Here is an 18,657-nt window from a genome sequence, read left to right on the forward strand (position 1 = left end):
CATCTGCAAGAGAGAGGATGGCCCTGTTATTGAAAAGGCAATGAGGGCTTTTATTAACCATCATAGCAAGTATTCACTCATGATAGAACCATTATCTCATCATTATTACATTGTAAATATTAAATATCAACAAAGACTCCCCGCAGTGACCACTGGGAGTTCACAGCAAATTGCCTTCCTTAGGTTATCGAGTGTAGAAGTTCCAAGTTGGGTTAATCATCAGCGTCACCAGGGGAATTTTTTTAAAGATCGTCTTTTTTAGTATGAAAATATTTCAAACATTCAGCAAAGCTGAAATAATTTTACAGTGAACGCTTGTGTACACACCACCTAGATTCTACATTTTACTATAACTTGTTTATCACAAACTTGTCCTTCTATTTATCCCTTTATCCATCCATCTATTTATCTTTTTTTCTCTCTTACATATTTCAAAGTAAGTTGCAGATATCCATACAGTTGCCCTGGGGAACTTTCTAGAACTGTAAATTCCCAGTTCTCATCCACAGAGATTCACAGATCTACTGATTCAAGAAAGTTTGTAATACCTCAGGTGATTCTCATACACTGTCAAGTTTGGGAAAGTATCAATCAGAAGAAGCTAGGTTATACTGCAGTAACAAATAAGCCCTTTTAAAAACCTCTGTGGTATAGAACAACAAAGATGTGTCTCTTCCTTTTTTTCCTCTTCCTCCTTCTCTTCTTGTTCTTGTTCTGGACTGATTTCACATGTTCACCAACAGTTGACTGGGCTTCATTCCGGTAACCATGCCGATAGGGTCCTTACTATTCAAAACATTGCCAGTATCAAGACAAAGAGAAAAGAGACATGGAAAGCCATAGACTGGCTTAAACACACACTGCCTAAATATGATACACATTCACTTCTGCCCACATTTCATTAGCCAAAGCAAGTCACTTGGGAACTCAAGTTCAGAAAGGTGGAGATGAACAATGTTTCCTCAAGGAGGAGCACTATGGAAGGGAAGCTGGAATATTTAGAAAGAGTATACAAAATAACACAGGAAACCCCAATTTTATCCCCACTCCTCAATTCATAGACAAGGAAGCTAGCATCCAAAGAGGCAAAGTGACTCTCTCAAGATTATTCAGCTAGTTCAAGGCAGGAATAGTCCAGAAACAAAGTCTTCTAACATCCAAAGTCTGTACAAGGCTACCTCCTTGAAGCTACCAGATTGTTCACCATTCATTCATCCATTCATTCATTTATCAAATAACTATGGAGCGCCTACTGTACACCAGGCACTGATGAATAAAGCACAGTCCCTGCCACCAAAAAGTTCCCAGTCCCATGTAAAGTCCTTTTATATAACCATCAAGTGACCCATTCACTGGCATATTTGATCCTCTCACCAAATATGAAGCAGCAGTACATTTCAGACTAATATAAATGCTGTCTGAGGCTAAAGATCTATTTTTCTTAATTGTTTCCGGTTAGAGAGAGTCAGTTTCTAGCAACACCCTGCTGAAACTCGGCATGGTGATATAGCTCATTCAAGACACAGAATGTTTAAAGTGACTCATAGGCCCACAGTGGTTGAGGATCATTCCTAAGGCACCATTAGCTCATGATCTGATGGCATAATAGCTTTTCTCCAAAAGGAATCATTCAGTCATAAAAACCTAAACCCCTCCTTGGAGACCGTTGTCATTTTGAGAAAAATATTTCAAGGGTTAGAAATCTGATAGATCTGAAGACTATCTAAAAACAGGGTAATTTGATTTGCAAAAGATACTCGGTACCTTCACAAGCTATAACTATGAAGACTATCTTTCTTTAAAGATGTTAAAATAGTACCATTATATTAAAGTGCTGTGTCTAATCTTTGTAAAAGCATGGAGTGTTAGAGCTGGGAGGACTGGTAAGTTTGACTAACACTAGCTGCCTTATTTTACAGATAATAATTGTAATGGTTATTGAATGTTTCACTGTGCCAGCTACGGTTCCAAGCAATTTACATATATTACCCCATTTTGTCCTCACAACCAATAGGCATTATAATCATCTCTATTTTGTAATTGAAGAGGTCGAAGCTTATAGAGGATAAGTAATTTGATCAAAGTTATCTAACCAGAGAAAGGTCTCAAGTCCTTTGGTGCATTGTTCCTTTTATGTAAAAGGGAATAGAGTTGTCACTTTTGTGGGGCCACAAGGCTCTAAACATTGGCCCTATTTAACAGTTACCTGTGACATTATCTGTAGGGATAATGTCAAGATCTGTAGGGATCTCAGCATAAAATCATTTCTACTCTCTGTGAGCTTCAGCCTAGCAAAGGAAGGAAGAGAATGTGGGCAACCTGTGTCCTGGAAGACAAGGCAAAAGAGAGCTTCAAGATGTATGTCAGTGCTGTGAAATGCTAGTAGAGCATCAAAGAGAGTAAAGACTAGAAGAAAGTTAATAAGTAACATAACAATTATAAAATCATGACTGAACTTTAAAAGATCAATTTCAGAGAGTGATCAGGGTAGAGGGTAGCTTGCAAGAGGACGATGAGTCAATAAAAGAGGAGGGAACGGAAGCAGGCAATTTAGGCTATTGGAGAAAAGGGAAAGAATATAAGGACAACTAGAGGATGCAGACAGTAGGAGAAACACTTTCATTTGAATTAGAGAGAACCAAGTGCCTTGCTATACAAAAGAGAAAAGAATGGTGCCCACTGAGAGGAATAAATTTAATGTGGACAAGAAAAAAAGGATCAAGTTTTTAGAGCAGGCAGGAGAAGGGGATCCATTCATTATTAAATTATTTATTTATTCGGCCACTATTATAGAGTGTCTGTTGTGCTTCAGACACTGCGGTGAGCAAAGCACACACATATCCTATACTTGTGGACCACAGAGTCTAATATGGAAGACAGACTGTAAGTAAATACACACACACACACAGAGTCATTATATACATGCATAGTTATTATGTACATATAATATACATATTTATTATTTATAATATATAGTTATCATATACTATATAGCTATTATATGGCTTATATATACCTTATTATTATATACTATGAAAAGTGCAGTGAGGACAAATGTCAGGGTGCTACAAGAGCCAAAGGAAAGTCAGCCTTAGGCTGAAAAGTTGTGTAAAGTCTTCCAAACAGGAGAAAGAAGGGAAAGGGGGCAAAAGATGAAGACACAGATGTGTGGAAAATGTTGAGCAAAGAAATTATCTTCACCTTCTTAGTGAATAGAAGGATTAAAAATGTCTAAAAGTGGAAGAATAGGAATATGTTTGAGGATTTGAGTACAATGTGATAATATATTAGAATCCACTTGTCGACATCCAATTTGGTATCAGGAATATATTTGCCAAGAAGCATTAAAAGCTATTATGAAATTAGACAGTATGACGCAGTTGGCTTGGTTTTCTGACTTTCTCGAGGAATTCTTAGTAACCCAGGATAGATGCAAATAAAGTAAGTGATGAGTTGGGCAGAGAAAGCAGGCTGGTGGTTCTAGTGGCCGGCATAGTAGAATTCAAAGGGAGCAAAAGATTCAAAGTTACTAGCAAGGCCTGGCGTTCAGCTGGCCAGGGGGTTAAATGGAGCCTGAAGGGAATGGATGAGGTCACAGCGAAGACCAAGAGAACAGAGAACAAGTTGAGAAGAAGTGAGGTAAAAGGAAAAGAGAAAGAGGAAGACGTGATCAGAGTGAGAGGATAAACCTACATATGATGAACTCTCAGGTTCAGCCAGATTGATAGGAAGCTAAAACTGGGTCAGTGAGGAGGCTGATTGGAGCTGTAGAAGTTTAAAGAATGCTGAGGCTGGGCTGAGATGGGGGTTAAGGCCTGAAGAGCTTTGCTGACAGCAGTTAGAGCCCAGGGAATGCTGTCCTCTCTGCTGTGTCTTAGAGAAAATAAACTTTATTTCTAAACCTGATACATATAGAATTGTACATATACTGTCAAATATGTGTGTATTCACACACACACACACACACACACACACACACACACACACACGCTGATATATATCTTAATTATCTGCAAGTGATCTGGACATCTCAAAGTGATGGCTAGTCCCCAGATTTGTTGGATTATGTTTTATTCAAACCTCGATATGCTAGATGACAGCCTGCAGATGTAACTCAGAAAGAGCTAGAGGGATGAGTAACTTCCCATTATAATAAGCAGCCTTTATCAAGCACCAATTTCTTGGAAGGGAGATGGGACAAGGGAAATTTTAAATGAGATTTGGGACAAAGGGACAGATTTCAGAGACTTTTTGAATGTAGACTCAACTTTTCAAAGTTGCTTAGCAACTGATTCTGATATGGGAGATGAGGAAAGAGAGTCAAAGGTAGAAGGAGGCAGAAATTTCGTTCTTGTCCTCCCCTCCTCCCTCATTTTACAGATGAGGAAGCTGAGACTCAGATATTATAAAACTGATCCATAGCCACACAGCTAGTATGTGGCCGAGACAGGGTTTATTGCTAGATTCATCTGTCCTGGACCCTTCTAGGTACATCGCACTCCTCCCCTCCAGCCATTCTCTGCAGGACTCTGTCATGCTCCAAGCCACTTGACTGAATATACCAAGCTCAGCCTTACCCTCTCCTTTTCCACACTTCCCCTGTGTTGGCAAAGGTAATTAATTGTGCATACTCATCAAATACCCTTCCCCTGCCTGGGTGAGGAGTCCCTCCCAAGGCTGCTGCAGTAGTGTTTACAGGCCTTGCTCACAGCCCTAGCACACTGCTGTGACACTGGGTTCACCTGTCTTCATCTCATTAGACTGCGAATTCTATGATAGAACAGACAGGGCCTCTGAGTCTTTTTACTCCCAGAGCTTAGCACAGTGTCTGACCTATACTAGCTGCCCAACAATGTTTATCAAATGAAGAGCTGTATTGATAGGCCTCGTGCTTAACCCCAGGTTGCATCCTACAGGTAATAAGATACAATAAAAAGTCAACAAAGGACATTATAACCTGCTCTATGGCACTACCATTTAAAATATTTAAAAATAAAAGGATAATAGAAGCCTACATACGTGCATTTGTTTGGATTTAGGGTTAGCTGATTATCTGCCTGACATCATGATTTGTTTGGGCTTGCTTTCTGAGCCCCTAATGTGCTGTAACACATTAGCTTTGCCATTTCACTCTTTGTCCTGAGGCCAAGCACTCTGCAACCGTTGCTTAGGAGGCAGATCTTCTCTTGCAGAGAGCAGCTAATGAATCCAGGAGCTATCTCCTAAGAGAGAATCGCTCCTCTAAAAAAAAGGCATACTGGGGTGATATCAGCAGCTTTTTTCAGTTCCACCTCGAAGAACATCAGGGACCAGAGCGAATGCTTGAGCGAAAATAGACGCGGACCCCCTAGGCTGGAAGTTCTCCCGCAGGCCGTTCTTCCTTCCTGCCTGAGGTGCAACACTGTCAGAACCTGAGGGGGAAATAATGCACTGAGCTGTGAAGTGGAAGTTCACAGTATTTTCACTCTCACAATATGGTACCTTTGGCCTCACATGAAAAGTATTTTCAATTACACTGGAGGTTAAGAATAAAGATTTTTCACACACACGCACAGACCTTTTTTTTTTTTTTTGCTTTAGAAGTGTTGACAGGCCCCTTCAAAATGGAATCTCATATTCTTTGTGAATCACACCATGCCATATTGAGTATAGGTAGGTTTACTCAGGGGTCCAAGGCTTGAGTAATGATACACTGAAAATGAGCAAGATGACAGTAAGTGTGACAGCTCCTCATCTGCTATCAGTCATCTTGTCACCAGAGAACACAGCCCACTCATTCTGATATGTGGCACCTCAAAAGACTTTTTTTCCATGCAACAAATTATCCTAGAGGGATATCAAGGCCTCATTGTTTTTTATTTAAAAGTCATAAGTTAAGGCCTCAAAAACTTGTGACAGCATATGAAAACTTATATTTCTACTAGTAGTTTTTGTGCCTTCACTGCAGTGATAAAAATCACTTTGTTCTCCATTTTGGAGCCATGGGAAGAATCAAGGCATTGTGTAGATTACTTAAAATTCCACTGTGCCTGAACCATTTGGCCAAAGAATGCTAAGAATTTGCAGCTGTTGCTCCCAAGAAAGGTTTCTAACTAGGGCGGCTGCTGTTTAACACACAGCTGTTGTTAATTTGAGCTGAAGATTTTTAATTGCGTTTATGTAGAGATTTATTAAATAACAGTTTAAAGAAACAAAAACTATAATAGTTGTATTAGTAGGATGCTGAAGGAAGAGAATAATTAGAACACAGCGTTTTTGCCTTGTAAGCTAAGTCTGAAAATATCTTTTCCACATGACTGGCTTCCAGCCATCCCAGGAAAAGAGTTTCTAGGTAAATCCGGTCACAGAAGCCCTCATGGCCTCTGCAGGAGCTCAACTCCTTGTTCCCCTTACTCATTTACCTGGAAGCACTTCTTCCCTAAGTGGCCTTTTCTTGTTCCCCTATTCTCCATTTCTATTATCTCAGCAGACGGAAGCCATAGGGCTTGCAGCAAACGCGGCATTAGCTGGCAATCACCTGCTCCTTCTAAGCGGCCTTCATTATTTTGGTGAGCCTCCATAACTGCTGTTTTCCTGTGACATCTAGCCCATCCATGACAATACTGGGAGGAGTATGAACCCTCCCTATTTGGCTTAGAGCAACTGTGTTGATGAGCAAAAAAAATAGAAAATGTGGGCCTTGACTTTCCACAAAGGCAAAGAAGAGGAAATTAGAAGCCCTTCTACTAAAGAGGAGCAACAGCTAATGTTGTCCCTTAAGAGGGAAGGTGCCAACTGTCCCAAAAAGGAGCTTTGAATATGAAGGGAGACAAGCCAGGAAAATTGCAGAATAAGTCATAAATCCTCACTACCATACTAAAATCCTCATCGTGTTTAATATTCCTTTTAACAGGACAACCTTGATTTGTCAGGCATTTATGGAGCACCTACTGTGTTCAAGGTGCTAGTGAGAGCTTGGAGATCAAGTGTAAGACAGGCCAAGGGCATCCAGGTGCTGTATAAACCAGTCACTCCAAAAGAGGCGAGCGAGGTGAGAGGTCTAATTTATGGCAGATGGGGCAAGCATTTGATTTAGGCCTAAGGGATGAAGAAGATCTTTATAGAGGAAGAAGGAAGGCCTTTCCAGGCTGATGACCTGGAAGAGCAAAATCGCATTGGTCTGGAAAACTATGTCTTATTGAAGGGACAGTATATGTTTGAACATGACAGTGTTCAAACATGAAGATGAGAAATAAAAAAAGAAAAGGTTGGAACTAGATTCTGGAAGGTTGAATTGCCACTCTAAAGTAGATTCTATTCTGAGGGACATGGCAAACTATTGTATAGTGTAGAGCTGGGAAATGACATGTTTTTCAGCCAAATCATCCTGCTGGCAAGTCTGCTGAACTCCAAAGCCTCTCCCGTTGCCCCATGCAGAGGCAGAACGACTGCCATGTGCTAAGAGCATGAGGACCTGAACCATGCTACAGCAGGGATAAGAGGAGGGTACGCCTCTGAGAACCAGAGTCCAGGCTTCAAATCCTAGACTTGCTACTTACTAGACTACGGCAGTTAACTTCTCTGTGCCTCTTTTTCCCCATCTGTAAAATGGGGGTAATAACAGTGCCTGCCTCTTAAGACTACTTTAAGTTAATAAACATAAAATGCTTAGAACAGTGACTGGTACAGTAAGCTTTTGACAAAGGTTAGCTATTATTTTCAGATGTAAAATCTTACTACTTAGCAACTAGTTGAATTTGGGAAAGGTGGGGCAAAGGGCAGAGTCAAAAGTGTGATGCTCATCAAAGGAATATGGCAGATACTCAGAATTAATAATAATAACCAGAAAACAAAAGAAAAAATCATATTGAAGGACCTTAAAAATAACTATAATCTTCAAAAGTGTCAAATAAACACAAAAGGAACTGTTTCACATTGAAGGAGACCACAAGGACGTGACAACTAAAAGGAACACATGATTCAGGACTTGATCCATTGACTTTAAAGGACATTATGGGGACGATTGAGATAATTCCATTGAAATGAGAATGGGATCTGAAGATGTTACGTAAAAGAATGTGCTTGGCTCCTTTTTCAAAGGAAATGACACCAAAGTGTTCTGTAGTGATGAGGCATCAGGTTGACAGCTTATTCTCAAATGTTTCAGAAAGTTTTTTTGTACTCTACTTATAAGTCCTCTATACGTTTGTGATTATTTGAAAATGAAAACAATCTGTTTTTCGAAATTAACACCTAGCATTAGTTGAGCACTCATTATGTATCAGACACTGTGGTCAGTGCTTTGCACATGAGTGGATTTGCTTCCCAGTCTGACTTGCTTCTCTACCAAAAGGGAGTCCTGTGTCTCTCCCCTGCACCCCTGTAGCAGCCTGAGGTTCTCCCCACTAGAGCACCCATAGAAACTGTTCGTTGTTCATAACACCTGCCCCACTCCATGGTCAGTAAGTTCTTTGAGAGCAAGGATTATATCCTATTCTCCAGTGTATCCACATCTCCCATCACAACTCCCGGTAAATCATAAGTATTCAATACGTGCTTGGTAAATGAAGCGCTGAGGCTTGCCCACCATGGCGAATATAATCAAAAGTGAGACCAGATTTGGGATGCATGTCTGATACACGACTTCTTTTCTAGGTGGCCCTGGCTCTGGCAAAGGCACACAGTGTGAAAAGCTGGTGGAAAAATATGGATTTACACATCTCTCGACTGGTGAGCTCCTGCGTAATGAACTATCATCAGAATCTGAAAGAAGCAAATTGATCAGAGAGATCATGGAACGTGGAGACCTGGTGCCCTCAGTAAGCAACAGCTTCCTTCCCTGGCTGGGGAGATATTTTGGAGTGTTGCTATTAGTCTAAGCTGCTATAACAAAGAAACCCAAAAGGACAATAGCTATATTTTATTTCTGTCTATGTAACAGTCCAGAGGCAGGCAGGAGGGCCACGTTGTCCAGACCCAGGTTCCTTCTGTCTTATTGCTCTGCCTTGAATATTAGCCTATTTTATATTTTCCCCTAAAACTGGTCTCCAATTTAGAGTTAAAATCTTTAAAGCAGAGATAAGCATGGCACAACCCTCTGGAAAATAGAAAAAAAAGGTCTATTATTTTGGGAGGCTTGATAGCATTCTCTTGAAATTTGATATCTTCCTTGTGTAGTTTAAGTAAAGATATATATCTTTTTATGTATCTTTTTTTCTTTTCAAGTCACTGTCCATCTTTAAGAAGCTGGATGCCATGGGTATCAAAAAATATTCATCCCTGCCATATTAAGTCCCAGACTCTGTAATTATGGCTTGTACAATACAGTCCCTACTAGCTAACAGAACTTTAGGCTCCCTCTTTAACCAGCTACAATCTTTCCCACCTGCAAGACAGAATGATCCTCATGGAAGAAAACAAACCATCGCCTTTGCCTCTTAGCCGGCTTCCTTGTGACTACTCTCTTTCCCTTACAGTTTACTCTTTTCACAGCAGATAGAATGATTTCTTGAAAGTGTTTATCAAATTGTGTTATTCCCTTCCCCAGAACCTTGCAGTGGCTCCCCACCACATTTAAAATGAAATCCAGAGTCCTTCCCTGGGCTCTGGCCTCCAGCTACCTCTCCAACGCTATTCCCCATCATGCTATTCCCCATCACTCGCCTTGCTCACTCCCACCCAGCCACTGACCTCCTCGTTGTTCCTCCCACAGGCCAGGCTGTTCCTGCCTCACGGCCTTGGTACTGGCTATTTCCTCAACCTGAGTGATCTTCCTTCTTATATGCATATAGTTTGCTCCTTTACTTCATCCAGATCTCTACTTTAATGTCACAGTTTATCGAAAAATCCTCCCTGACCACTCTGTCTAAAACAGAACCTCCGGTATTCTGTATCTCTTTGCCCTGCTTTAATTTTGTTCCTAGCAGTTCTCTCCAGCTGACTCTTTGTTATGTATTTATTTGTTCATCAATTATCTGTCTTACTCGCTGGAATATAAACTTCACGAGGAGTTAATTAACAATTATCTAGGGATCGTTTCTAACCGTGCTTGTGATAGCTGCATTCTCCAAGTCCCTGACAAAATGCAGGAGATGCCAGGGAGCCAGGGATCAGGGAATTTGCCCCATTTTGGCAGCTGGTTGCATCGTTCCTACATCCATTCCCAAACTCCCATGTATCTCTTCCCCCTTATTTTCCATAAGCACAGGTTAAATCAAAATTTTTAACAGAGAAAGTGATATTGCTAGAAAATGCTACTTCATGTCTACTTGAAAGTCTTCTCAAGTCAGTGGATGTCAAATTTTATAAAATATTTGCTGGAAAAAATCAATAATAAATATATTTTATATATTGTTTTAATCTAGTTTTAAACTGCCATTATGCATAATTCATGGAGAATTACCACATGGAATATGGCCACTATACTTAATCTAATCTAAGATGCCATTATTTTAAGATACCCCAGTAAAATATAACTAATAAAAATATGCCAGTAGGGAAAAAACACTAACAATTAAACTATGCCCCAGCACTGGTTGTAAGATACCTCTCTATTTCGTAGACATTAAAATGTAAGTCGGGGAGGAAGAATGAGCCTTAGAATTGATGAAATACAGTATATTACCATCCACTTTTATTCTTATCTGAACCTTTCTCCCTCCTGCAATGGGATGACTTGGAGACCTGAGGTAAGTCTAGCGTTGTTCTGTGGAAGAGCTCGTGTCTTGACCACTTTCCTTCTGCTGCAGCACATCATTCTGGAGCTCCTGAAGGAGGCCATGGTGGCCAGCCTTGGCCACACCAAGGGCTTCCTGATTGACAGCTATCCTCAGGAAGTGAAGCAAGGGGAAGAGTTCGGACGTAGGGTGAGTCTTCTTATGGGGATCATCCCAGAAGAAAAATAGGGGATATCATTGAGATCAGAGGATAAATTCAAAGTCTGTCCCTTTCCCAATTAACATGAATCAAAACTTTCAGTTATAAATGGCAGAAATTAAACAAAAACTGGCAAAAAAAATAAAAAGGAACGAAGGAAGGAAGGAAGGAAGGAAGGAAGGAAGGAAGGAAGGAAGGAAGGAAGGAAGAAAGAAAGAAAAAGGGAGGAGAGCTTGTTATGTGGATTTATCAGCTTAAGCAACTAAACCATCCAGGAGTGGTTCACAGTTGACTAAATCCATATATTCAAATTTGTTCATCAATCATCTGTCTTTTTCTCTCTCTTGGATTTTCTTTTCCCTTGTGTTGGCTTCATCTTACTCCTGTTGTAGGCTTATATTTCACCATCTAAGTGACCTCACAGAAAAATGTTTCTGTTTTCCAATGGGTCCAGCAAAAGACCCAGAGTTGTGTTTCATTATTCTGGATTATTAGGCCATGGGCCCATCAGTGAACCAATCACTGTGGCCAAGGGAAAGAGAGAAGAGCATATGATGGCATATCCATGAATATCCTAATCCAGCCTGGAGGACCAGGACAGGATGGCAAGGGAGCAGGGTGAATGGGCACCACGCCTGAACCACACAGACTGAGAAAGGGAAGGGAAATTACTCAAGGGAAAATAGGAATGCCCTTAGAAGTCAGGTGGGTGATGCTGGACAGGCGGAATCAAATACATGCATCACTCCAACCTCCCACCATCCTAACCGCCCCAAGTCCGTCCCACCCTCTTCACTAGGAAGGGTCACTCACAAGGAAACAGCAGAAAGTAAAAACTCTCATAGCTGTCATTTACTGAACCTACTCTGGGCTGGGTCCTGTACTACACACTTTACTTACATTACCTCTAATTTTACAAAGTCTAAACAAAAGGGAAACTGTTGTCTTCATTTGTTAAACAAAGATTCCAGAGCCTACAAGAATTAATATTTATAAAGGTATCTCTTTAGACTGGCTTCAAAACATTTTCATGCATGTTATTTCATTTGATATTATTTTTAATAACCTTTTTAAATGTATGGAAGGGGTATTTTCATTATGTTAAAGGTGATGAATTAAGCCCAGAGAGGTTACCTGACTTGCCCATAGTCACACAGCTGGTAAGTGACAACTTACTGGTAAGTGACAACTACTGATAGGACTAAGATTTAGGAGCCCATCTCCATCCATCTCCAACACTGCAATGTTGACTAAGGAGAATTGAACTTGTGTGTCTCCTGGGTGTTAGTTTGACCTTCTTCTGAGCCTCTTGTTTTATTTAACTCCTTAGATGATATCTAAATACTTAAAAGATAGTTGCTCACCTTCCTCCATGTTTCCTGCTTGGAACCAGAGTCCAAGAAAATATTCCCTGGCTTAGTTGGCATGAGTGGGCCCTGACCCAGCCAGGATTGTCCCTCAGCTCTGGAGCCTACATCCGGTGGGTGGGCAGGGAGAAAGGGATTTGTGCAGCAGAGCCAGTGACCATGGTGGTTCTAGGCATTTCCTGATGGGAGACGCTCACGTATCAGAATTCTAACAAGATTTTTCCCACAAAACAAACCACTTTGTAAGAGCTCAGACTTCAATATAAATCAACTACTTTTTTACAAAGTGGAATTAGGAGGATTGTTCTACTTTTTTAAAAAATCATGGTAAAATATACATAACATAAAATGAGTTAAGATGGTAATCTAACCAATTTTAAGTGTATAGTTCAGTAGTGTTAGATGTATTCACATTGTTGTCCAGCCAATCTCCAGAACTCTATTCACCTTGCAAACCAAAACTCTCCATATGGGTATGAGACTTATCAGGGTGATTACTTTGTATGATATATAAATGTCTAATCACTAGATTGTACACCTAAAACTATTGTATGTCAACTGTAATTGAAAAAATACATCTTAAAAATCATTAATGAAATGAAAAGACTCAATCTCTACAGCCGTTAAACAACTCCCTATTTTCCCCTTCCCTCAGCCCTTGATAGCCACCGTTCTACTTTCTGTCTGTATGACTCTGACTACTCAAAGTACCTGAAAGAAGTGGACTGATACAGTAGTTGTTGTTCTGTGACTGGCTTATTTCACTTAGCATGATGTCCTCAAGATTCATTCATGTTACAGCATGTTTTATAAATTCCTTCCTTTATAAGGATGAATAATATTTTGTTTATCCATGCATCCATCAAAAGCTATAGTGGGTTGCTTCTACTTTTTGGCTATTGTAAATAATGCTACTATGAATGTAGATATACAAATATCTCTTCGAGACCTAGTTTTTCCAAAACCATTTGTTGAAAAGACTGAATGAGGTCTTGGCACTGTAGTCAAAAATCATTTGACCATATATGAAAGAGTTTGTTTCTGGGCTCTCTATTCTATTTTACTGACCTAGTTGTCTGTCTTTATTTTAGTACTACATTGTTTTAATTACTATAGCTTTGCAATAAGTTTTTGAATCAGGAAATATGAGATCTCCAACTTTGTTCTTTTTCAAGATTGTTTTGGCTATTCAGGGTTTCTTGAGATTCCATGTGAATTTTAGGATGGATATATCTATTTCTGAAAAAAAAAAATGCCATTGAGACTTTGATAAGAATTGTATTAAATCTGTAGGTTGCTTTGGGTAGTATTTACATCTTAACAATATTAAGATGGGATATTAAGATGTATCCCATGGATCGTTTTACATTTTTGTTTAATCTTCCAGCCTGTGTCCAGGCTGTGGATGAGACTCCTAGAGATATACTATAAGTGAGGAAGATGAACATTTTTCCTGTGCCACCTCAGAATCAGGCATGTGCAAGACTAGGGAGTTCAGGGGAGACAGAGAGAAGAGGAAGGTGTGTGCTCTAGCCCTGGAGGCTCTCCCTGCCTAGTGGAGACTGTCAGTTTTGTAAATACTTCATTAAAATACAATGAGAGATGTGCTGTAACTGCTGAAGGGTCAATAGTGTTTCTCAGAGGTTCAGGCTTCAAGGTGGCAGCACCTGACCAGGTGATTTCACATTTACCTGCCTGTAAACTTAAGGTCTGAGAGCCCTGGGAGGGCCTCCAGGAGAGTTAAGACAGGTCATGCACTTGCTCAGAAGTGCTGGAGAAAAAATGTTTTCAAAGGTCTTATTTTTAAATTGCTCTCAGAAGTAATAGAATATCCTTTTGAAAACCCAAATGGCCAAGTGTAATCAATAAAATGTATAGAAAGATAAGCATCTCTTTTTCTGTCAGCTACTATGTGCAGACAACAAAATTATAATACTTTTTCTCCTTTTGGGACTTTTTAAACTGGGCAAACCCCTGAACTTAAGCCTATGGGGTTCCAAACCGTTTTGAGCAGTGACAGCGCTCTTGGCATTCACATAGAATCTCCTATGTGACATCTTTAAAGCACTTCACTCAACATGCTCTAGAGTCAGAAAAGCTGGATTTTCACCTCTACTATGTCATCTGGGCAAGTCACTCAACTTCAGATTCCTTTTCTGTAAAATGGAGATAATAATATACCTGCCAAACCCTATTTAGAGGGTCTTGTGAGCATCAAATGATATAACGTACATAAATGAGTTTCTAAGCTATGAAAGACTATAAACTATTCTCCAGTTCAGGGTCACATATTTTTTATTCATACCTCATACATACCTATAAACCCCTGCTCCTTTGCTTATAACCCAGTTAGGTTAAATTAAGGCTTTTGATAGCTGTTCTTGGCCTTTGGATGTATAGGAATTCAAACCATCCATATGATCTTCCCTAAAGTAAAGTAAAACTTCCTCTTCCACTGTGGACCCTGGTGAGACAGGTGTTAGAGTGGGGCAGAGAAGAAACCTAACCAGAATGTAGGAGTTAGAAGGAGACATTGTGTGGTGACTAGATAGTTTCAATCAATGCTAAAATTCATGATGCCATTTCCAAAAATATACAGGTGTGCATTGCATTACTGAACTGATGGATTTCAAGTGAGATGTCTACCAAAACAGTCTTTTACATACTTCAGGAAGGAGTTTGCAAAAATCAAGCATCATATTTATTTGTCCCTGGATAGAGTAACTTTAGAATATGCTACTATCAGTTAGACTTGTGTGCAAGAGAGAACATCCAACTCCAAAAACAAGCACTTGCTTTTTTAACTTGACCAGAAGAATAAAGATGCTGCGAACACAGAATGAGCCATTATTGATTCATTTATGCCCTGCAGGAACCCCAGTATTTTCACAGCCCCCTCCAAATTACAGGCACGTAATTAATTTGAAATTTGGCAAAGACAAATACGGACATCTTATTTCCTCCAGAGATTCAGAGCAGTCAACCTAGTTGAGGGCATAGTGAGAGTTTCTTGTACACTCATCAGGCCCACAACTATGTTTGAAGCCCATTCTGCCTGTGAATGATTTTAACCTACCTACGGACATCTTATTAGCCTTTCTGTAGCACAGAGACTGATGTGCCTAATTCACAGGACCATCTGTTGCCGGAAAAAATCCAGTTCAGTTAGCTAGGCTGACACTTTTGCATACCTATAGCTGAGTTCTCTGAGATGCAAGGTCCTTTGAGGATTTGCTTGGCCACTGTACATGACATCGCTAAAAAACAAATGCAAACTACCGCTGTGTCCACAGCTTAGGAATAAGTCTGTGTGTAATTTCTCCATTACTTTGCTATCTTCTAGTCCCAGTCCTGACTCCCCCCACCTCACCCCCCCGCCCATTGAATTGATCTGTGCCTTTTGTATCCAATATGGTATATTAGGGCAGGGCAGGGTGTCAACAGGTGTGTGTGTGTGTGTGCGTGTGCACACCCATGTGTGCAGGTTTGTTTGTGTCTGTGAGAGAAACAGGGACAGAAGGAACAAGAAGGAGGAGCTGGAGTTTCTAACCACCATTCCCATCTCCCACCCCAGTTGAGAAACCCTGGTTTCGGTGACTTTGGTGTTCACAGGCCTGTATTCAGAGCCTGGCTTTATAACTCACTGGCAAGTCATTTAACTTTGTGAAGCTCAATTTCCTCTTCTGTAAAATGTAGACTGAAAAAAGCTACCTCAGTGCTTATTGGGAAGATTGGATGGAACCCTCGAAAAGTGCCTTACACATTTATAAACCTGCACATCATACTCAATAAACTATTAAAGTTTTTTCAAAATTATATGTATTTTTGTGATTATAGAACTAACAATTGTATAGCTATGAGGCAAAACAGAAAAGTATAAAACAAAGAATAACCACCCAGAGGTAATACCTATTAACATTTTGATGTATGTTCTTTCAGTCTTTAGTCTACCCACTTTCATATAGTTAATTTCATACAGAATACCTAACTAACAGAATTATAGCAGTTATTTTTTGAGCACTTAAAATGTGCTGGGAACTGAACTAGATACTTTACATGTGTCATTTTATTAATCTTTACAATCCCATTCTGTAGGTATTATTATTCCCAATTTATAGATTCTTACCATCTTGAGTTGGGGTGTGCACTTAGCCTGGCTCCCTAATGGGAAATTGAAACGCTTTCCTCTATTAACCAAACGTTTTATTCAACAACAGTCAAACTAAATACATATTAACGGAAGTAGAATGCACACACTTGCTCTTAGCTTTTCCCTCCCTGGAACTTCTTAGCTTAAATGCTGCCTTTAGCCTGAATATGGAGATAATTTTCCTGGGTGTATGGGTGATGACATTACTGTCCCTCTGCCTGACTGCTCTTAACCGTCTCATAGAGTCAGTGATTCTGTTCATAAATGTATTCTAACCTTCAGAATGAGCTCTTACCAAGGAAAAATAAAGTTACGCGTCTGGCCAAGGGACATTCTACTCGGTGTGTTCTGGTGGTTTGGGATCGTGAGGAGCCTTGGGAACCACTTTGAGACTTTCCACTTGCGATTTTCCGCTCTCTTCGTCTGACTTGTAGTTCACTGTAGAACTTTGAGCTGGGTAATGGTGATGTGAGGCAGAAATTATGGTAGCAATGGAGCAGCATTATTAGCATTAGGATTATGTGTTCAGGAATGCTGGAATAACCCAGATACCCCTCCTCTGGTGAGGTCCCCCAAGGGGATATACCTCCAGGTGAGAGCAAATGAGAAATCGGCATGCTGCTTTATTGTCAGCCAGTGGTCCTTATCCCCCAGTGCAGAGACTAGTATGTATGCTGGAGCATATGACTTAGGCTAAAAGTGTGGGTGGGGCCTCTGATTCTTTCTAAACCCAAACTGACCATCAGAGATTGTTACATTTCAAAGAAAGGAATATACTGCCAGGCACACATTAAATAATGTTAGCTCATATTTATGTCATGCTTGAAATGGGCCAGACACTTTACCTGTATTAACTTATTTAGCCCTCATTATCGTTCTTTTGAGGTAGAAACTATTATTATCCTCATTCTAAAATTAGGAAATGGAGGCACCCAGAGAGAACAAGATGATTGTTATTCTCAACAAGAGAGAGTTTCTGGGTGGCCTGATCCTGTCCAGTGGTAAACATGGCCTAACCAGTGTTCTCACTTCATCAGAAGAAAACAAAAGCGAGGGTCAGAGGAGAGCTGGGTAAACTCCCCCTCCTGCTCCATCTGCTGAAATTACCAAGGCAAAGCTAAAAGCACAAGTCACTGAACCTGATATACTCATTCTGGTGGCTGCTCTCAGCCAAGATGAGTGCTGATTACAACTAGATTCCAAGAGGCTGCAAGAGCTTCCAAAAAATAAAATAAAATGGCCTCCGACGCCACCCACTTCCTTTCCCACCATCCTGCCCTCCTCTCCTGGCTCCATTTGGCCCACCAGCCACCTGGCCTGAGCCCCATTCTGAAGGCTCTGGCCCTCCACTAGGGTGAAGTCCCCAGGCTTTGGAGTTAACATACAGCTGGCTCAGGACTGTCTGTCACTGAACCAGCCCTCAGTGACCTTAGGCAAGTTGGTCTCCATTTCCCTGTCCTTAAAGTAGAGATAATACCTCCCAGGAGGGGTGCTGAAAGGGTTAAAGGGATGGCTGTATCTAAAGCCCTTAGCTGCTGAAATGTTGCTTAGAGTATCTCAACAACATTGGCACTCGTGCTCTAACAGAGATCCCCTGAATATCCAAAGGCTATAAAGAACCTAGTGCTTATGTGGCAGAACCCCAGGGATGCCTACAGGGTGATATTGGGAGCAGGGAGTTGTCCTCAAGTCTCTGTGATTCTTTCAGACAAGGGCAGAGCTCTCTGCTCTCTCAATTATGTGATACTACAGGCTAACCACAGTCCAGTGATATATATCGAAATGCTTTCATTTGAACATTTCAAAAACTTTTAGGTATTAAAAAAGTCAGTGGGACAGACCACTTCCAAATGGAATGAATGTTCAATAGCTTTTTATGTAGGAAGTGATTCCAGGAGAGATAGGTTAGTTAATTCAAACCCCATAATATCAGCATGAGGAAACAGTTCGGTAGAGCAGCTTCTCAAGCAGTTGTTTTGTGAAGAATCACCTGGAGATCTTTTTAAAATGCAGAGTGATTCCCTCGGTTCCTGGATCGTGCCTGAGACTGCATTTCTAACAAGGTCCCAGATGATGCCCAGGCTGCTGGTCCAAGGACCACAATTTGAGAATCAGTGTGGAAGATAAATCTACCTCTACTTCCTGCTCTTATTCCTCAGTCCAGAGGCTCATTCCTGCCAGCTCCTGCTTAGATACACATTATCTCTGTTGGTACCTGAATGAGTCCCTGAATTATCTTTTCTATCCCTGAATGGCCTGAAAACCCCCACAATTAGAAAAATCTCA

General features: G+C 40.5%; 1 protein-coding gene across 3 annotated transcripts in view; it reads left to right on the forward strand.

Moving 5' to 3' along the window:
* The window catches only part of AK5 (adenylate kinase 5), a 202,504-nt gene that overhangs the window by 164,807 nt on the left and 19,040 nt on the right, over positions 1 to 18,657 (forward strand). For all 3 annotated transcript variants that reach the window (XM_011355521.2, XM_023528031.1, XM_011355520.2), the window contains exons 11-12: positions 8,635 to 8,798; positions 10,728 to 10,844. In XM_011355521.2, the coding sequence (XP_011353823.1) occupies positions 8,635 to 8,798; positions 10,728 to 10,844 (281 nt within the window). The remainder of the gene's footprint in view (positions 1 to 8,634; positions 8,799 to 10,727; positions 10,845 to 18,657) is intronic.

The sequence above is a fragment of the Pteropus vampyrus genome, unplaced genomic scaffold (assembly GCF_000151845.1).
Source record: "Pteropus vampyrus isolate Shadow unplaced genomic scaffold, Pvam_2.0 Scaffold22, whole genome shotgun sequence".
Lineage (NCBI taxonomy): Eukaryota > Metazoa > Chordata > Mammalia > Chiroptera > Pteropodidae > Pteropus > Pteropus vampyrus.